The sequence below is a fragment of the Mus caroli genome, unplaced genomic scaffold (assembly GCF_978045245.1).
Source record: "Mus caroli unplaced genomic scaffold, Mus_caroli_1 scaffold_18, whole genome shotgun sequence".
Taxonomy (NCBI): domain Eukaryota; kingdom Metazoa; phylum Chordata; class Mammalia; order Rodentia; family Muridae; genus Mus; species Mus caroli.
Window position 1 is genome coordinate 86,168,063 of NW_028227273.1, and position 22,421 is coordinate 86,190,483.

Consider the following 22,421-nt stretch of genomic DNA (forward strand, 5'->3'; position numbering starts at 1 on the left):
CCCAACAATCCACAACACAGTGACTCGAAGGTTACTCCTCTCTAAGCCAGTTTCCTCAGGGGTAAACTGGAGCTGTGACCCTGTCTAGCACCTGGTGAGTCTAAGTGGCAGCTTAGTCTCTAATGCAGTGTCCACAATAAACAGCCTCTTCAGGGTTTCCTGTGTCACAGGAAAGACTGGCATAGTGTTTAACCTTCAAAGACAAACAGTACTTTATTGGCCATTAAACATAATTACGTAATTTCTAATGCAAGAAATTAATTAAGACAGTAACCAAGCACTTTCTTGGTATTTGTGATAATATGGCAAAGGCAGTCGAGTAGTGTTAGTATCTTATATACTACACTAAAATACACGCAGCCTCACTGAGGAGCCCTGGGAAAGTGTGCTAACTAGGCTAGGCTGAGTGCAGAGGCAGATGCTTGAACAGTACGTGGTGGCTCCAGGTTTAGCCCTCACAGGTAAAAGAGCATACGCTAGAGAGGCTCTGGGGTGGGGGATGGGGGTGGGGGGCTAAAAGGCAGGCAAAGAGGGTGCCACACCAGCACCACAGCAAGGGTACTGCTCCAGTTAAAGGGCGATGGACTGGTAATTAGAGACCCATGTGCACACAAAAGACACCCGCAGGCTAGCCCGGAAGCAGTAACACAGCGGCAGCCATGCTCAGTCCCTGGTGGGCAGGCCAGAGGCACTGTGCTCACAGGCAGCATCTGCAGAAGGGCAGGCACTGGAGACTGAGCACTTTGCATGCTCAGCTGGCCTAGCCTGCTATTTGGAAATAGTGATCAGACACACTCCACCGTGGGAATTTAGATCATAGCAAGGTGAGAGGTACCAGAGGGTCCTGAGGTCCAGGGAGGTTCCACACAAAGGAGAAGGGAACCAGAAGATATCTGAGAAAGACCTCAGGTACACAGGGTGGACGACTGGAACGTCATCCACTTCTTCCCTCTGACATTATACTGTCCTGGCTTCAGGGGAGATCCTGCTGGCATTGTGAGTCTGCCTCACGGGCTTAAATACATGATGACCTGAGAGTCTCTCACACAACACTCTTTCAGAGCACAGACGATGGGGTCTGGGGTCTGGGGTCTGGGTGTGTCCTGGGGAGAGCAGTCTGCAGCCCGAGGGAGTGACAATCACTGAATTCAAACAGACCATTAACATGGATGCTGCTCATGTTATTAAATAAATACAACAGACTATTTCTAGTTTGCAATTTTTTTAAACAATAAATATAAAAAAGCTTTAGGAGAAAAGTATTTTGTAAAGCATGCTTCCACAGGTTTACTAAAAATTACTAACACTGCTTAGAAGTAATTTAATCATAAAAAATAAAGATATAAAGTCAAACATAAGAAAAAACAAAATATCACAAATAAATGTTATTTCTTTTCTATAAAGCCCTTCAATGAGATCAGCCAGAAACCGCAAAAGCAGAATGCAAAGCAGCCATGCACTCTGCCCTGTCAGCTGCATGAGCCATCTGGAGGCTTCCAATAGTGATGCAGGAGCACACAGGCCTGTGTACTGTTTGAGGGGCTGGGCTACCCCAAGTACATTTTACTCCCGAACCTCAAGTGTCTCCAAGCATACCATTATTAGGAAGAGACTAAAGATAAAACGACATTTTAAAGATGAACAAAAGCCCACATTGACTTACACCTGGCTTTGATGGGAGAAAAAAAAAAATAACATAACAATAAATCCTAAAAATACAGGAGTTTGTATTTGATGCACAGGTTTTACCATATATGAGGATCCGCTGAGGCTGCGTTAAGTCTGGGTAGACAGGAACACACTATTACACACATCTCTCAGACAGAAGACTAGGATCAAAAAGACGGAGTCAGTGGTGAGAAGGAAGATCAGTCACTCTGGAAACGGCGCCCGGCTAGCGGACCTCAGAACTGGCTCTGGACAGCTGCTCACACAGCTGCAGGTGGCACGTAGCCCTCGGGCCACCTGCTTCCGGGTGCTCAGCAGAGTGCAACCTTCCGTCCCTCTTGCCCTCTCTTCTCAGCCTGCTCTCCTCACACTCTGGGCCTCTCTCTGTCTGAGGCTCCTCTCCCCACCACTCCACTGCCCTCCATGCCAGCTTGACCCCAGCGGTGGCCTCCCCTTTCCTTCCCCAGGCAGCTGCTGGGCCTCACAGCTGGTCAGCCTTGATGTTTTCCTTTGAAACGCAAACAGAATTGTCCTTGAGCCCTTAAAAACAACTGTGGCTCTTTCCCTGAAATACTCAGTAATCAGGGTTAGGGAGCCCAGGATGAAAATGTGTATGTGTGCATGCACAAATGCACACATACACATGCACACAAGCACATGTATGCACTGCACACCACATATCACACGAAATGTTATGTAAGCCCATGTGACAGACTCAGAATGCTAGTGAAATATCCCGAGGCTAACCAGGACAGTGTGATGTAAGAGGGAAGGAACGGATGAAGTTCGAATCTGAATGTGAGACATGTATGGCCGGCGTATATGTACACGCATACATCTCTCTACTTGCAGACGCTGCGCTCCTGAGTGAAGACAAACTGTTCCTTTCACACCAAGTTACCCGAAACTTCAGACCTCCCCACCTGCCAGTGTGGCTAGTGTCTGCGGCAGGGCTCCACTTTGAACTGTAGGAAGCCAACAGAAAAACTCTTAACTCTGCTTTTAGAAAGCTGTCTGAAGGCAGTTCTCATTAACAGCCTTTCCAACCACATCACCTCAAACCTAACATTTACAAACACCAACAACGAAAGCCAACCCTGTCTTCCCAGAGTGTCCTAATGGCATTCCGCCCCTGCAGAGACAACTTTGTTCTACATCTACAGGTCCATCGGAGAGAGCTGCACAATGAACCCACAGTGATCCGTGTGAGAGGGCAAGAAGCCTCCATTTGCCGTTTGCCGAGTCCCTGACGTCCTCTGAGCCTCATCACCTGACTGAGAATGCAGACTCGAAGCCTGACAGGCCTGGACTCTCCTCAGGTGTCTCTCTTATGCCTTATGGAAATACTTTCTACTATCTTTGACTCCAAAGCAAGCCATGTTATACAATAAACTGAAGCTTGAAAATTTTAAATGCTAAGTATGTACATACATTGGCTACTAAGGTCGAAATCACCAACCAACCCAGGAACCTCGCAGAACTGGGAACTTCTGCTGTCAGTCATGCGAACATGAAAACTCAGAAGAGAAAACCTACTCGCTGTGTTTCAGACTCTAAGTCAGCCCCTACAAAATGCCCCTTCCCAATTTTACCACCCAGAGCAGCATTCTGGATTTCCGAAGTGTCATGCTTTCAAAATCAAATTACAACACACTTTGTCTAATGGACATGCTCCTCCCAAAAAGTCTTCCACAGTCAAAGATTTATCTACTAACATCCAAGTTCGGTCTGCACTAAACATGTCAGCCATGACTATAGCACGTGCGCTCTTCCTCTGCTAAGTTTTACATTTCTTTACAATTTGCATCTTTTTAATATCCCATAACCAAAACTGGGCCTGCTACTCAGTGGCGTAGTTAACTGTTTCCAGTTCTGTTTGAGGTTCTTTGGTGTTTCGTTTGTTGATGTCTTGCCACGCTAGAAATCACGAGTGAACCCAGGGCTCTGCACATGTGTGGGTGGCAAGCACTTTAGCACTCAGCCATATCCCAGCCAAGACCAAGCTTTTTCAAAGAATCCAAAGAGCTAGAGATCCAGCTCAGAGGTGGAGGACCTGCTTAACATGCACAAGGTCCCTCAGGGCTAGGGTGACTAAATGGGTGGGTGGGTGAGTGAGTGAGTGGATGGATGGATGGATGGATGGCTTATTACCTGTGTATGACACTAACATTACTGACTCACCTGCAGCTTGTGGTCACCCAGGCCCTGCCCCCCACTTTACACCTAGCTCATCCTTTCCCAACTGGTATTTATACCATTGTCTTCATCCACACACCACCTTGTGCTCCATTCGTTAAATTTGATCCCCTTACCATAATACTTTAACTTACAGCAGCAATTATAATGCAATTCATATCTGCCATTTATGCCTAGAAATGCTAAGAATATTAAAGTCCATATGATCAATACTACACGTCAAGAGGGACTTGAGACGTGACACTACGGGACATCCCCCATTGAAACCTACCTCCACTGGACGGTCGTCCTTCACCAGAGCTACACGAGCCCTTTGCAAGGACCCGTTCATTAGCTTATGAAGTCGTAAAATTAACTTTCTTAGCCCCATTTGCTTCAGTGCTTTGTCCACGAATGGTCTATAGATAGAAGTCAAACAATGCCTGCTGGCTTCAGGGCCACAGTCCGCTGTCCCCCAGCCTATGGACTCTTCCTCCGACTCGAGCCTCTCCAGCTTCCTGGAGACGCAGCCCTGGGAGTGACTGTCCAAGATGGTGTCTGTGGACAGCCTGAGCTCTGGCGCCCTCGGATTGGGGGTTGGCTCTTCATCACTCTCCTCCGTCCCACTCTCCAGCTCCCTCAGCGCAACCTCCGTGTCCTCGCCCTCGTCCTCCGGGTCGTAGCCCTTGGACGGCCGAGGGGAGGGGATTTCAAACACTGGCCAGCCAATGTCTGACAAGTTCTTGATGCCCAGCACAGTGCCCATGATCCGCAGCTTCTGATTTAGATCTTTCGTGATGTTTAGCCACAGGCAGAGCGCCTGCACTCTGTCCTCAAAGTCCTTGGCGGCGTACCGTTCATAGTCCTTCTGCAGCGCCTGCAGGGATGGGTAAAGTGCCTCCATGTACTCCAGCAGCTCCATTATCCGCTTCACCTGCTCAAACGAGACCCTCTGGCGCTGGAGGTGCTCATGGTACGATGAGCAGCCCACACGGTTTGTCTCGTGAGGGGTTCTGCACTGACCTTCGACCGAGGGCCCGTTGAAACCGGCTCCATTTCTGGAGAAGGCAATGCTCCCGTAATTAACTTTGAAGGTGAGGATTTCATTGATGATGTCTGGGATAGCTTGGCGGGCTGTGTATAGAAAGAGGTCCTGGTCATTGATGGTGCGGCCCGCGTGCCAGGCCTGGAGTTCTAACCAGATCAGCTCGTTCGATCGGTTGAACCAGAAAGCAGCCGTGTTTTCTTGTCCCCTCTGTTCCCTGTCCTTCTTCTTCGAGACTGAGGTAAGCTTTAGCAAAAGGCGCAGTGTTTCGAAGAACTTTAAGCGATCTGCAGGGCAGTCAGTCCGGGAAGTCTGCCGTGCAGTTCTGGCTATAGGCATGGGCATCGAGACGGGCAGCTTGGCATTGCTACAGCCGAGACTGAGGTAAGGCTTATTGAGATCCACATCTGGAATCGATTTTTTTGGCAAAGACCCAGCCACCGAGTCCAACATGAACGAGCACTGTGCATTTTTCTTATGGTCTCGCTCTGTTGTTCTCAGAGTCGCTCGAATCTTCTTCTCCTGCTTGTAGCTGTATTCTTCCACGGTCTCCACTCCCTTCCCCAAATCTTTATGTGGTGACTGACTCGGTGTGTTCATTTTCTCTATTAAAAAGAAAATAACAGAACAGTATAAAACTCTGAAACATGAAGCTAGTCACTGTTGTAAACTCGAATACATTTACACTCAGGCTACCACCATGAAAAAGAGACATTCCGTAAGATGGAACTTGTAAGGTTTTAATGACTGTTTTCATTGTTCTTGCTATAGTACCCTTGTGTTCTTTTATACTTACAGACGCTGAACGGACTGTCAAATTTGATACTACAAACTGTCTGTCCTGAGCCCCTTATCTGATGTAACCACCTTCAACTTGAAGAATGGGAAATGGCATGAGACGTGTGACAGTAACTGAGTTCTAGAGAACAGCCAATCCCTGCCTCTGTCTTAACAAAATACGTTCAATTAGACGCAGGTTGTTTAAATCTTCCTAATGGGATGAGATGGCGTGACATCCAAATGCCACTCAAGCAGACTGGATCCCTAACACCCAGGTCTAAGTCACGCAGGCATGATGGCTGCCTGTAAGCCAGTGCTGCCTGGTGGTGGCAGCAGGGTGGTCTCTGAGACCAGTGGCCAGGGAGTACCACTGAATTCATGAGCTTCAGGTTTAGCAAGAGACCCTGCTGCAACAAAGGAACTGCAGAACGATGAAGGAAGAACCCAGGGTGGACCTCTGCCCTCCACATGCACTGACACACACATGAACACACATCTAAACGCACAAATGTGCCCACACACATGCAAACACCCATGCACACTACACACATGCAAAACTTCAGGAATGCTTACCCCCACCCCCCCGGCAAGATTATTTCATACAAAGCAGAAGACAGTGATGAGCAAAACTGCAGACTTCATCTCTTGCTCTCTTCTGTCACAGACGAATGAATGAGCATTAACATTTGAAACTGAATGGGAACAGGACTGAAGACAGACAGACCAATTCATTATGATTCACTGGTCTGCCATATCAGCTCAGGAGTCATTCAGAGTCAATGCAGACAGGAAGCCTCGCACACTTCCTTCATGCCAGCGTAAAGGCTCCACTGACCGATGGCACACCTCTGCCTTTCTGTTTACATTTTAACAGTACTAGCCAGCTAGGCTAAAGGACAGGTAGGACAGAAAGGACAGGTATTTCCAAGATTTTCTCCATAAAACTTTATTTTTCAGGCTATCAATTTATACCCGACTTTGTTACCAAAACACAGAGACCACTGAATCCACTGTGTGTGTAGTACTGGAGACAGACCCTGTATCGTGAGTGACCAGAGCACTGATCTGAGACACCTTTGACACAACTATGTGGGGCTAGCTATTGCAAAATAGAGAGGATCCCAAACATGGAAGAGCCCATGGATTCTAGCACTGAGGAAAGGCACAGAAAAGAGGCGCCGAGGACCAGGGAGAGCTGTGTATTAGCTAGTATGTACATCCTGATAAAACACTTTCAGGTTAGAGAAAAGAAAAATTATGAAACAAAAACAATTTTGTTAGCAGGGCTTAAGATTTAAAAAGAAAAACGAGCTGGGGAGATGGTTCGGCTGGGGTGATGGCGCAGCTGGCAAAACATCTGTTGCACAGGCTTGAGGACTTGAGTGCAGGTCCCTAGCACCCATGTAAGATGCTGGGCCATGGCAGCTGGCGCCTGTATCCCCAGCTCAGGGTGAGAGCAGAGGGCTCTCCAGGGCTAAGTCTGTGCTCTCCAGGCTCCGTGCCTCACAAAGGAAGTGGGAAGTGACTCAGGATGCTCAGCCTTGATTGACCTCTGGCCTGACCTGCACAAAGGCATGCATGTGTGCTCTGTCTGTCTGTCTCTCTCCCTCCACCCACACAATTTATAAAACTAATGTGGCATGCATTGTTGGCAGCAGTCACAGAATGTACCATTTACAATCTGAAAAGGAGACATTTAATTGTTCATTATCTTCTATAATGCAAACACTATGTCCTGATCTATATTGTATCTACCAAGAGGCAAAACATGGGGACATGAGATGAACCTATTTCAAGTAGATAATTACTTCGACAATTAAAAGACCCATGGGCTTGGGGGCATGATCCTACCTTTCTGTATAGACATAATCTCCTTTTAGCAGTCCTAAAAAACTAAAATGCTTGTAGGTCACACTGTATAGATACAAATCCAGCTGAGCTTACCATTTAGTAAAAGTGTGTGTTTTATACAACTGTTTGAAATGTGCATTTACACCAAACAGTGGTTTAACACTTGGATTTACAGAGTGTGACAGAAAACAAATAGGGAAAGGGGCAAGATAAGACAATTACCTTTTCCCCCAAGAGACAATTGGGTGAGTGTGTGTGTGTGTGTGTATCTCACATATTACAGTGGAATTCAAACAGACCTAAGCCTCAGTCCAGCCACATGTGAATTCCAGGTGTACCACTAGTGGCCAGACGTGGAGTGGGGCTGGTGGAGGGGTTAGTTGCTCAGGCTACATAGCTGTGCTGTCAGATGTTCTAAGTATTTGCAATGGTGTAGGAGGACCCTCTCAAACACAGGAGACCTGGGGAACACCACACTGAAGCACTGGCTAGATTGTCTTTCCCAACTGACATCACTGATAACCTTTTAATCCGTGCCCAATGCTAATCAACAGGTTGTCTGCTCTGAAATCAACAAGAAGTCCAGCACAGAGAGCAGCTCTGAAAAGGAGTATTTCAGAGCTGGCATGGTGATACATGTCTTTAACTCTAGCATCCCGGAGGCTGAGGTAGGCAGAGTTCTGTGAGTTCAAGGCCAGCTTAGTCTACTTAGTGAGTTCCAATCCAGCCAGGACTGCATAATGAGACTCTGCCTCAAATAAATATATAAATAAGTGATCATACTTTGGGTAGTGATAAATCTTGGCCATACTTTAGCAGTTAAGATTTTAATAAGGTTCAAACAGTGATCAGCCAAATGTATGTTTCCTCTTAGGTTTGGTTTAAGAAAAAGATGGTCAAACTGGTTTGACTGTTAAAAATTCATCCTCAAATTTCTGTTTCCTTTATAACAAAGGGGGAAAAGGATTAATTTTATAGTTTAAGTTAAATAGGAATTTCAAACATACAAGGCAGCAACAGTTCGCACACACAAACACCCCTGCTATGGGCTTTATAGACACTCACATATCTGGCTGAAGTTGGAAGTGCTTTGTTAGAGGGACAGGTATTGTAGCTGCTGCAATGAATTTGAGCTTGCTAGCTATCTGACACCTTCACACATGGAGTGTGACACATCTCGGGTGAGCCATTTTGAAAAGAGAATCTTGTTGGCATGTGACAAATTCTGGGTTGATACTTAGCCTTTAAAAAGATTTATTATTCTTTTATTTCTATGTTATGCCTGTGTGTGCCCCATGTGTGCAGGAGCCTGAAGAGTTCACAGAGGATATGAGATCTCCCGTAGAACCGCAGTAAACTGCAGCTGTGACGCCGTCTGAGGTGGGTGCTAGGAACTGAACTCCTGTCTTCTGCAAGAGCAGCAAGCATGCCTAACCACTGACCTTCCCCCAGCCCAGGTCAGTGCTTCTTAACCTTTTCTGGGTGACCACTGCATTTGAGAATCTGATAGAGTTACAGATGTTCACAACTAGCAATGAAATGTTCACCCATTCTTTATGGCTTCAGAGTCACTCCAACAATGACACGAAGGACAAATAGATGAGTTGGCTTCTTGTCTATTCCTCGCTTTTTGCTCAAAGCTGCATTTCCTTAAATGCTGTGCTTCAAGCTGCTGGTATGCAAACACTTGCGTGTTTAGATACACATTGCATCTACACTGGTATCAATAGTCAACCTCCTTTTTCTAATAAATTTCACATGCCTTTACGCATTTAACTGCAATAGTCAATTCCCCTTCTACGATTCTATTATAAACAAGCAAATGTAAGCAGTTAAAGCAGGCGAGCAGAAACTTAAAGCATTAATAACGCAGACAGCACCAGCACGCAGGGCATGTGCACACTGCTAAGAGTAAAAGCAGGAACAGTCCTCCTGAGGAACAGTGTGGCGCTACCTACCACTTAAACACACTTCCAATACAGCAGATCCACCACTGAGCAGCTGGCCTCCAAAAATAACCCCACCTGTGCACAAAAGACACAGCCGGAGTGCTTATTTGAAAATATGGGGGAAAGCCCATTAAGAAAGGTTACAGTTATCCTAAAAAAGCATGAGTTCAAATGGCTGACACAGAATGGCCGTCCCCCCTACTGGGCAGAAGCAACAGTGGTCTTCCTCTATACTGCAAGTCTGCAAATTCTGTGATAGTGCAGCTTTACAGTGCAGAGCCCGCTAGGATGCACAGCTCATCTCAGGGGCCAGTGTTTCTCCTCCAGTGACTCCTGTTTGAGCTCACCATTCCAACAATTAGTTACTGGTGGGAAACTGTAGAACTCAGCACTTCCACCAAATAATTTCAGTAAGAGCCAACCTTCTAATTCCACATATGTACCAGAGAGCACTGTAGATCTACATGATCTGAACCTAGAATCCCTGAAAAACAAACCTATGGCGTAAGTAAGTAGTCTCAAGCTGAGCTTGAGATAACACTCAGAAATTAATCCATAGCCAGGGCTTCGTCCACTGCAGACGATAGAGGACCAGTCCGAGTGGTGATGCATCCCATGTGAACTCTGCTCTCAGTGACTTGGGGCTTTATACGCCCCTCCACATTTCTGCCATTATGAGGAAGAGATTCGAGAGACTCTGGAAAGACAGCAGGATGGCTTGCCAACTCCCCAGAGCATTACAGGGAGGCATGCAGGGCTGGTCTCCTAAGGCAGCTAATGAACGAAACCTCTGGGTACTGGTGCCCTGCGCAGTCCCTCCCATAGAGTCCCTTCCCATGGTGAAGGCACGCAGAAAGGGTGCTGTAGGACTTCCCCGGCAGTCTCAAGAGCTTACACAGGAGACTCTCAAACCCCCTGCTCTGACAGAAGCTGGGTGCCATGTGAGAGGCTCAGCTCCTCAGGGACCAGGACACTCAGCATACATCCAGGCCATGCAAACGATGACAGGGAGAGAAGACAGCATCTGCCGAGCCTCAGCTAGGCTGGCCATCTCAGCTCAAATCCAGACATAAAAAAGCAAGGGAGCCACCCAGGACATCTGAGACATGACAGATGCCATGTGGAGAGGGGCTAAGGGCTCAGAGTCAGGGCCCTAGCCAAACTAAGCCATATTTCCAGCCAATGGAACTGCTCCAGACACCATGGGCAGATGACCGTCTACTCTGCCTACATACGTGAGTGAGAATCGTGCGCACTGAGTACGCTGTCATGCAGAGTTTCAGGGTGGTTTATAAAGGGCAGTAGGTAAGCAGAGTAACAGGATCTCATCAGCAACTTCTCTGTCCAAAGGCTGAGTCCAGCTTTGACTGCAGCCTAAAGTTAACGGTGTGACTCACAGACCCACTGTAAGGCAGGAGTAATGGCCAGTTCACAGCTCCTTGGAAAGCTCTGAAAATAAATCTGAGCAGTCTGATCAATTCTAAGGAGCTCTTCCAAATACAGAGGAACCAAGAGATTGTTATGAATCATCTACCAGTCTGACATCGTGGTGTCCCTGACTCAGCCTGTAAGTCACAGCACAAATGTCACTTGTTCCAGACGACTTCCACCAGGGCTTCTCAATACCCGTCCTGTGTGGACCCCTGATGACCTCCATGCGCCCAACCACACCAGCCCACACTCGTGTGCTGCCTGAGTCGTAGACGCCCTGCAGGAGACAGGACTGTCTTATTCATCCTCTAAAATAGGACATGCCTGTGCAGTCACTCAAACTCTGACTCAGTGGAAGGACTGAAGGAGAAACAAGGGCAGAAGGGGGGGTGGGGCGGTGAGAAGAAGATGAGTCAGGGAGAACTGAAGAGTCAACAGCAACAACAACTGCAGTAGCAGTCGTGAGGAGACGGGGGTAGAATAAAGATGCAGGTAACAGTACGCGACCACAAACAGCCAATTAGAAAGAAGACAGAAACAATGTTAGAATCTGATCCTACCTTAAGATTTAAGACAAAAAGGAAATATGAAGGGGATTTTTTTCTTTTAGTTTGAAGCAATAATAATGACAGTTATCATATAACCCTCAATACACTGTAAAAACCAAACAAACCAAAAAAAAAAAAAAAAACCCCACATGATTTTATAAAGAATGGCACTCAGAGGTCACAAACCCAGAATGTCCGTCAGCCAGACTGGAAACCATGCAAGCTGGCACCTGGTGGATGCTTGTGCACCACACTACACAGCTAAGTTCTGAGGGAATGAGGTCTCAGGGCTACTGTACTGTCCCAATGCAAATGCCACAGTATCAGGACAGTGCACGTGCCCAATGGGTCCCTCACTACATCTGTTCTTGGCATGTATGAACAAGATTTTTGGCAACAACTCGCAGGCTGGCACGTGTGGATTGGAGCTGCTTTCTAACACACCCCCAAGCACATGTGAAGCAGAAACTCAGAGCTCAGTCACTATGAAGGGACAAACTGCAGATGACGACACTGCATGCACACAAGCCAGGCGCATAAGTCACGCTGAGGCATAAGCGGCTCATGAAACACTAAGCACAGAAGACAGTTGTCAACAGTGGACACAGGGTAAGGCACAGGCGCAGACAGAGCAGGCTAACGCGCTCAAGGAGCCCGGTTTTTCTGTAAGCTTCTCAGTCAATATGTAATCCTCTGCACTAAGGAAGAGAATGACTAAGGACCCCCACGCTCCTGGACCAGCATCAGACAGCTGTGAATCTAAAGGCCCAAGAGGCTTAGCTGCTTCCCTTGAAAACAGCAGACATGTACATGCCTGGGATCCTTCCCACCCCTAGAACTCTACAATCTTATAAAATAAAATAGTTCAGAGCAGTTGAGAAGGAAGGAAAAGAGACTGTTTCCCTTTTCCATCCTTTCTGAATTTAACAGAAAACTCTAAAAGCCCAAGATTTCTGTGACTGGAGTGGTAAGCTGAATGAGGCAAAACGAGCCAGCAGCTTGGCATAGCTCCGTTCACACACCTTGGGAAAGAGTTAGGAGGAGCTGGGAGGAAGGAAGAAGCACGAAGAGCCGTGTTGTCAGCAACAGGGGACGGGACATGGCTGGGCTCTGAGATGCTACACAAAGAGGAAAGGATGTGGGTACCATCTAGGTTCCCGCCATGGCTCCTGGATTTGGGGTACCATCTAGGCTCCTGCCATGGCTCCCGGATTTGAGGTACCATCTAGGTTCCCTCTGAAGATTTCAGATATGAAGTCCCATCTGGCAGCAGCTTAGCATGCAAGAGCCCCACACACTGAATCTCTGGCAGAAGAAAGAGGCCTTGGTTGGTTCCAGAATTTAGCCTGGCTATCTCCTCCCAGATGCCCAATATACCACTGCTGGAGAAAAGAACTCAAAAACCTCGGTGAGAGATAGAAAGGGTAACTGTGGGCCACCCATGTAGTATCTAGGCACCTTGGGTTTGCAGCCTCTACCATAGCCTCAAAAGACTTAAAGCACAAAGCCTCCTACACTGGATAATCACCTGCCCCTCTACCAGCAGCAGAGCCTGTGGTGCTAAGTCAAAAGAACAACCCGACCGCCAGCATGGAGATACAATTTAAACCAAAGGAATCACTAAAGCTGTCAAAGACTTGTCTCATAAAGGTGTCACGCCCTTTCCCGTGGATCTTGTAAGTGACAGGCTCGCCTTTCAAGTTCGATCGGCTGGCCGGCCTCCCTGCGCTGTTCCTCTGGTGCTTGGCTGACAGGCGTTTCATCTGTCGAGGTGTGCTTGGGGGTGAGGTGCCGTAGAGAGTCTCTGTATTTGTTTCATCAGAAAAGTCCTCTGGATCGGATTCCATACTTTTGCGAGCCGACTCTCCCAATATGCACTCCTGCCTATGAAAGATAACAGATGCAGAAAGAGCCGGTTAGTACCACAGGAACTACATTCACAGCTTTCTTTGGGAATGCTGCAAAACTTCTCTGCCTGTCTCCTCAGCATCGTCATCCTTCTTTCTTTCAAGGGAGTAGTGGCAGTGCTTGTGGCCACAAGCTGTGAACTGTCAGGTGCAGTGTGGGCACAATCTGTGTGTTGTGTCTGATGCCTCTGGAGCTCTTTCAAATCTAACTGAGCTTCAAACTTAAAACTACAAATTAAAAGAGGAAACAGCAAAAGACTAGAAGTTACAAATCAGACAGAGCTAAAAACAGACCTGTGCATCAGCTTTGACAAGCACACTAATGAAGGGGCAAGCACAGTCCCGCCTAGCCCAGCTCTTCCTGAAGGGCACAGGCTCAACAGCAGCAGACAGCATTTCCCATGGCCCACACAGGGAGGCACGACCCTGGCACAGTATGGTGTCCAAAGAAACACCATATATCCTCCTACCACCACGGAGCCACCTAAAAAGGGTTATGATAGCAAATCGTGTTGTGCATGTTTTAACATATCAAAAAAGGTATGAATTCTCAAAGAAAAAAGACATAGCTTAAAAAAATAAAGCTTGAAGCTTCTCCTCCCTGAAAGTTCCAATGCTCATGAAATGTGTTTTCTGAAAACACTGCCTATCACTCTACAGCCGGCCAATCCTCAAACTTATCACTACTTTGATAAAGTTCCTTTTCTGCAAAATTCACACAATAAACGTCAGTTCCATAAAGTGAGAGCAAATCTAATTCTAAAACTGAAAGCCAGGAGGAACAACCACTGAAGCCTGCTTAGAAGCACACCACCACAGCCCATGTCATTGGGAGAAGTTTATAACTAAGCTCGCTAGAACCCGAACACTGGTGCAGACTCTCTGATAACTTATATCACAGTATACACCAAAGCTAACCCAAAATCACAAGGAAACGGGGGAGGGCACCCAAGACGTGTGGAATCTTCGTTAAACTAGAAGATCAAAACAGAAGCGATCTTCTGAAAAATAACATTTGGGGTAGAGGAGCCAGATGAGTCGGTAAAGCGACTGCTGCACAAGCAAGGACCTAAGTTCAGAGCCCCAGCACCCAAGTAAAAAGTCTGGCATGGTGGCATATCCTGCACGGAAGAAGCAGGTGATTTAGGCGGTGGGGGAATCAATGGCCAGGTAGGCTACCAGAAATGGTGAGCCCCAGGTTTAATGAGAGACTCTGTCTACAATGAAAGTCATCAATGAGGGTACCAGGTTAACTCTGGTCTCTACCAACACCCTCAAGTGCTAGCACACACACACGCCCCAGAAGTGCTACAGAGTTAGACAGGCTCAACAGGCGTGGTAACATCCTGAATCCCAGTTCTGGGAGGCAGAGACGTGCAGATTTCTGGGTTCAAGGCCAGCCTGAGTTTCACGTAAAGACCTTGTCTCAATCCAAGGGATTGGTGGGCTAAAGAGATTGGCTGGCTCAGCAGTTAAGAGCAGTGGCAGAGAACCCACATGGTAGTGTTTAACCATCCCTACCCTTAGATCCCAGGGACCTGTTGCCTTCTTCTGACCTCCCTGGGCACCAGGCACTGACGTGGAACACACACATACACGGAGACAACCCCTACACATAAAATAAAAAATATTTTTTAAAAAACTGCACAAATTTCCAGTAATGCAATTTACTTTTTAATTCTATCAGCGAGTGGCCCACTTGGATGCTGTCCTACAGTGACTTGTGACATCCCTTCTTTTTCATTTACTATCTCCAAGGAGTGGAACACCAGGCAGAGGAAAAGTCCTCCCGGGCCGGGGTGGAGGTGTTACCCATCTGCCTCTGGCTGCCAGCATAGTTGCAACAGGAAAGGTTCTCTGTGTTCCTGCTTTACCACACAACACTCACCAGCACAGTACACCTCGCCTGCCCAGGACTTGCCGGGTCCCTCGGAGCCATGGCCTTCTCCAGAGTCACAAACAACGTCGTATGGAAAAGCCAGCTCTAGGCTTTTCTGCACTGAAGGTGGTTCTCTCAACTGCAGCATGTACAACTTTTATTCTGTAATTTCTGTGGGATTCCTGTCAGTTTTCCATCTATCTTCCACCCATGCTGCTCTGGCTGCCTTGTGGGTCACTTCTGCCTTTCCTGTGATGAAATGCTATACCGCAGTAAAGGCTGTGGGGATGGATATGCACAGCACACCTCGACAGAGACTGCAGAGCTGAACGACAGAGCATGCTTAGTGCACGCTCACCTAAACTCACCAGAGAGGATTCTAAAAGAAACCACTCCTCATCAGTCTAACCAAGAAACTCAAGAAACAAGGGGTAAAACAGTAACCACAGCTATGGCGAAAATTCAGTGGATTAAAGAATACACATAACTGGAACAAATGGCACCTCATGAAGGAAAAGAAATGGAACTGAACACTGTCCTATGGAGACTAACCCAGGAGGTATGAAGATCTACGTGTTAAACAAGAAAACGGAATGCTTTTAAACAGCACCCAGAGAAAACCCTCATTATCTCACAGTAGAACAGCTTCTTAAGATAAGCATTCATCATCAACTGAAGATGGCTTTAAGACACAGACTTTCAACTAAGACACGAGAGGGGAAACTGAGCCAGAGCAGGAAACATCACACATGAACAACAATCCAAACACCACAGACAGACGCTAAGACCAGCCACCAGACATCAGAAAAGAAGTCACATGTTAACAACAAAGCCCAAAATACAGACATCAGAAAAACAACATAATTAAACACTGGCCAAATGCTTGTGTAAGCATTTTAGAGAAAACACTGGGCTAAGGGATATAGCTCAGTGTAGGCTCCCACACTACAGAAAAAAGTCTAAAGCTACCAAGTTACGGTACCCAGCTTTACTCCGACTAACAAAACAAAAAATAACAAACGCCACGTTGCTTAAAGTGAAAATATATCATTATGAAAAGGTGGAGAGGAAGGATCCCTGTAAAGACCTTGCACAGTGCAGCTCGAGGCTGCTTCGTCATTGTCTATGGAAACGGAAGACATGCAAAGGCTACTACTGATCAGCAACTTAAGCCCTAGGTGCATACACTACACACGTGTAGCAGATGTCACACTGTTTGTAAGATACAAGATCCCAAGTCACATCCCTGCAAGAGCAGAGTGCCTATGACGAGAGGAATACAGTGCTGTGACGTGGACAGGCACAGCAAAGCTTTCTGTGATGTGACAGGTACAGCAGGACTCTCGCTAGTGAGCACTCCTTGGTGTCTGTGTTCTTTGCATGGTTTTTGTTAAACTAACCAAATCAATGTTTCATGATATTTTTATATCTAACTTGGAAGGAAAGAAACCATAAGCACTTGAAAGGAAGGTTTAACGTAACAGACACTGCACTTAGCACACAGTAGGTGCGCAGTGAGAAGTAGCTGCTGCCACGAGTGTCATGGTGCATCCCTGTAACACTAACATGCTGAAGCTGAGGCAGAAGGCGAGCCTGGGCTACCGAGACCTGTCTCATGTTAGCTGAAGGAGCCTTATGTGCGAGAGTCGAGTCTCTCAGTTGACTCGTGAGACTATGTCAAGTGACTGAGCGTGAGACAGCTGCATTGGTGCATATGCACACACTATTACAGAAGGGAGAGGGCTCACGAGGGCCCTTCATTCCCTCAGGCTTTATACAACTGATGGCTGACAGAGCAGAAAGAGCTATTTTCTTCAGTGGTATAGCCATTGGTAAGGTGGCCACGCCACCGTAAGTAATCCTAATGAAACCCATTGGGATTCACACACACACACACACACACACACACACACACGTAAAAGAGAGACTGTGGGAAAAAGAGGGAAGGGGATGTTAATGTGACCCAAATAGAATATATATGTGTATGAAAATATCATAAAGCCCACTGTGAATGATTAATAAAAACTTTTTAAAAGATAAAACAATAAATTCCATCGGCAAGTTAGAGCTGATTCCTAAGCTACTGATCCCTTTACCAGAGCACTTTAGGTCTTTCATGAAAATACGTACACACTCCAAACCTGTACACGCAGTAATGCCCTCAACTACCATCTAACTTAACAACGTCTTAAGGCACCAGGCTAACGATACTCACCACGTAAGTCTCACAAAGTAACACAACAAGCAGTATAGCTTATTATTGACTTGGAAGCTTGTATTTCCACTTCTGTGTTCACTGAGAGCTAGCTGGTTTGACTGGATAAAGGTCATGGCTACACATCCCAAGGTGACTTATTTCTTTTCCACATTTCAGTGTCCATGGCAATGGCTCTGGATGGCACAGTTCAATGGTACAGAGACTGCCTAGTATGCACTGGGTTCTGGGTTCAACCCCAACTACAAAAGCATCAGTGAGTGACATAATGCAGACCCATAGAGAAAGCATGTTCCTCCCATTCGTTAAGGTCAGCTTTGAGCATTGAAATATGTGTGTCTCAACTGAAATGCCCACAGAGCTCAGCAATCAGTGAGCAAGCACACAGAGGGATGCAGTCAAAGAAGGGAGATGGACCCCAGTGACGTGAGGAGGAAGGGGAAGGGAAGGGAGTGGGAGGGCAGGGTGGAGGAGGGATACTAGGAGGGATAATTAACACTAAGACCTTCTGAACAGTCAAATGGAAACGATTACTGCAGAAGCTTCCTAAAATATAAACTTTATAACATAAAAAGGACTTAAGTGGAGTCACTCTATATGGGGGACCAGTGCCCCTACTAGAAATCACAAGGATAACAAATAAAAACTCAAGTGTTAGAAATGTTTCTTCTACTGGGGCTGCTGGCCAGTGAGGTTCCACAGACCAACCCCCCGCCCCAGCATTACAGGCAGTCAGCACTGCCCTTGGTTACCTTTCCGAACCTGATGGTAAGACCCTACTGCTGAGCACAGAACATGGACAGCGTCAATTGGAACTGACCTAGAAGCTTTATCCCTACCGCCTCAGTTCCCCCAGTACTGGAGACATGCTACTGCAGAAAAGCTGGGAACTTTATGGCCTGTGATAACGACCAGCCTGGCAATCGTGATACAAATGGCATGGAGCAACCAACCACTTTCTGGTGGATTTAAGGCCTGCTCCACAAGGTGGAACACATACCTGGTCCAGTGACTGAGGCCACTGACCCATGGCTAGGCTTATCATAAGCCCTAGGGAAGAGCCTGCTGTGGTTATTCTGCTAACAGGACATAGTAAACCAACTCCTAATGTTTCTCAGACCCATCTTAGAGGAACGTTTTTGCTGGAGATTGTGATTAACACTGAGACCCACAACTGGCCAAGGTACACAGTGTAAGTGACTGTGGAGTGCTCGGCCCTAAGGGAGACACCTGTATACACCCTTCCTCTTCCCATGGTTCAAGATCTTAGTGCAAGAGGGAGCAGAGAGAAAGGAAGAGCCAGATGTGCTAGGTGACTAAAACAGTGGTTTCTGAACTAACAGGACAGTCATACATATACACTCACAGCAGCTGTGACAAGACCTCTACCAGAGAAAATCCCAGAAGGGAGCGATCAGGTGGAAATGAAGTCCCAACCCTAGCTGAGGAGCTACTGGTAACTGAAATCTGGTAGAAGAGAAAAAAAAAAAAAAAAAAAAAAAAAAACAACAGCTTTCTTTAAAGATGTGGCCCTGGTTAGTCTAACATACTCCAATAGATGGTGCCACACCTAAAAGTGGGCAGGCAGCACTACTGGTACTTGGTGGGCTTTTAAGAAATGATCTACAAAGTTGGGTGGGAATAAAATGGGGAGGTGAATGTAGAAGACAGACTACACATGGCAGACTAAACAGGACAGACTACACATGTCACACTAGACAGGACAGACTACACATGGCAGACCAGACAGGACAGGCTACACATGGCAGACTAGACAGGACAGGCTACACATGGCAGACTAGACAGGACAGACTACACATGGCAGACTAAACAGGACAGACTACACATGGCAGACTAAACAGGACAGACTACACATGGCTGACCAGACAGGACAGACTACACTGTTAGACTAGACAGGACAGACTACACATGGCAGATTAGACAGGACAGAATAGACAGGGCAGACTACATATGGCTACTAGACAGGGCAGGCTTCACATGGCAGACCAGACAGGACAGACTACACATGGCAGACCAGACAGGACAGGCTACACATGGCAGACTAGACAGGACAGACTAGACATGGCAGACCAGACAGGACAGACTACACATGGCAGACTAGACAGGACAGAATAGACAGGGCAGACTACACATGGATACTAGACAGGGCAGGCTACACATGGCAGACTAGACAGGGCAGGCTACACATGGCAGACTAGACAGGACAGGCTACACATGGCAGACTAGACAGGACAGACTACACATGGCAGACCAGACAGGACAGGCTACACATGGCAGACTAGACAGGGCAGGCTACACATGGCAGACTAGACAGGACAGGCTACACATGGCAGACTAGACAGGACAGACTACACATGGCTGACCAGACAGGACAGGCTACACATGGCAGACTAGACAGGACAGACTACACATGGCAGACTAAACAGGATAGACTACACATGGCTGACCAGACAGGACAGACTACACTGTTAGACTAGACAGGGCAGGCTACACATGACAGACTAGACAGGTCAGGCTACACATGGCAGATTAGACAGGACAGGCTACACATGGCAGACTAGACAGGACAGGCTACACATGGCAGACTAGACAGGGCAGGCTACACATGACAGACTAGACAGGTCAGGCTACACATGGCAGATTAGACAGGACAGGCTACACATGGCAGACTAGACAGGACAGGCTACACATGGCAGACTAGACAGGACAGGCTACACATGGCAGACTAGACAGGACAGATTGGAGAGATGAAAATGTAAGCAGACTTTATACACACAACAGAAACCATCCAAGCTGAATGAGAGCGATGTTAAGAGGGCTGGAGGCTCTGAGGATATCACAAAGTTCAACTTCGTTGTGTATTGCAAGAGTCCAAAAAAAGCACAGGAAAATCCACAAAGAAATGACAGCTGAAATTTTCAAATTGATCCAACAAACTTCTAAAACTACACTCAGGGAAGAATTATGAATAAAACTGTGATATTAGGTATAATTAACTGTGTGCATCATAAACAAATCGCTTGAAGTCATTACTGAATTTAAAGCCACTAAAGAGAAACAACTCATTTTAGAAGCCTTTGCTTAGAAGTGATACTTAACAGACGAAAGGTATCAAGCAGGCTTCTTGTCTTTAAAAACATGTGTACATAAAAATCTAGGAAAAATACTAGTGCTAAGTTCAAAAGTGCTTGCATCACTTCAGTTAAGCAACCACAGGCATCCCCAAGCCGCTCAGCAGCAGTGCACGTGAGATGAGCTATTGTGGCTGTCTGACTGGTGCAAATGTTTCCATGGATACCAAGCATTTTGGGATTGGAGAGCAGACAGGCCTACCAGGCCTACGGGAGTCGTCCTGAAACGGATGCCTTGTTTGTGCTTAAGAGCCCCCGAATGTGAGGTGCCTTTCTTACACTAACTTCTGACAGTCACAGAAATCAAGTCTTCTTCTAATATAAAATCCTGTCAAAAGCCATTCACTCTACACTAGAGCCTAGTAAAGAAAAGCATGTCTTGAACTCAATCCAAAGGATTTGTAGTCTTTAAATGAAAAATGTGTAGAAAGAAAACAAGACACAGCTTCAAAGACCCGGGACTAAAGAGTTTGGCTATGACACACAGTGTGAACTGTAATGGCGCCTGAGTGAAGTACTATAGGGTGAATTCAGAAACGTCTGGGTTCTGCAAAAGCCCATCAGTTTTGATCTTCATGCACAGCTGTGTAGCATGTCCCTCAAAATTAAGTGGCAAGCACAGTAGTTCACCCGTGTATATATGCATGCACGCACATGTGTGTATGTGTGGAACTAAGACAGAATCACCATATGATGGGGAGACAAAGCCCCAAGTAAAAGCTGCAGCACCGGGAATGAGATACAATTTCCTGAGTGACTGAGCCAAAGGGATCCCACAGACAATGCCTGCCAACACCCTCCGCCCACACACCCACACCCACCCCCAAACCATAGGCTATTGCCATGGTTATCTGTTAACTCTCCACAACCTGACGGTAAGGCCCGATTGCTGACCACCACTTACTAAGTCATCTAACACAGAAAAATCTAGCTATTGCCATTAGAGTGTCCACCCCTCTTACCTAGCACTCCTGGTGCTGGAAGTTACTTTGCTACCAGAGGAGAAAAGGAATCAGCCAATCATCATATCACCCAGCCTCAAACCCTCCAAGTCTGCAGCCTCCGGCAGACCTGCTTCTAAGATGTATGGTACAACAGCAACACGAATATGTTAAGGGAGTAACAGACCTCTCTTGGATTAGCTGTACGGCCACTTCATAAGATAGAACAGTTATCAGACACTGCTGTAGGGACCACAAACCTGAACCAGATGAGGCCACAGAAGAAATCTTACTACAATTAGTATGCTAAAGGAATATAGCGATAAGATGACACTGCTAGCCCCATAGAGCAGCACCACACTCGGCCTTTACCAGAGAAGCTTTTTCTTGCAGTGGGTGGAAATTAGCACAAGGACCCACAACTAGACAGTCTGTAAAGAATGAGAGACTTGGGAACACTTGGCCCTAAATGGGGCGTCTTCACCAAACCCTTCCCCTGAGGAAGAGAAGACAGAGAGACTGTAAGAGACAAAGATAGTAGATGACTCCAAGGAAGCTGTCTTCTGGACACAACAGGACTGATGCACAGAAGAACTCAGAGGGCCTGGGGCAGTACTGAGACCCTTCCCAGCATGGAGAAGAGGAAGTGGACACACAGTGGCAGCCCTAACCATGAAACTATTTACAACTGATGCCTGGTGGGAAAGGTTAAATCACTTTCCTCCAGTGGAGAGCCACTGGGTATATCAGTCATACCCCAAGTTCAAGGCTAGCAGGCACTGTATAGAGTCCAAGGCCAATCTGGACTGTACAGTGAGGCCCTTTCTCAAAAAGAAAAATGAATTACAAAATTAAAAAATTCATTTAAGTTCAACTGACT

General features: G+C 46.8%; 1 protein-coding gene across 3 annotated transcripts in view; it reads right to left on the bottom strand.

Moving 5' to 3' along the window:
• Map3k4 (mitogen-activated protein kinase kinase kinase 4) overlaps positions 1-22,421 on the bottom strand; it is an 88,026-nt gene that overhangs the window by 38,966 nt on the left and 26,639 nt on the right. For 2 of the 3 annotated variants that reach the window (XM_021186230.2, XM_021186229.2), the window contains exons 2-3: positions 13,141-13,331; positions 4,136-5,493 (exon numbers count right to left, since the gene is read on the bottom strand). In XM_021186230.2, coding sequence (XP_021041889.1) covers positions 4,136-5,493; positions 13,141-13,331 — 1,549 coding nt within the window. Of the gene's footprint in view, positions 1-4,135; positions 5,494-9,477; positions 9,520-13,140; positions 13,332-22,421 lie in introns of those variants that run through there. The other variant, XM_029471203.2, reaches the window with a different exon arrangement.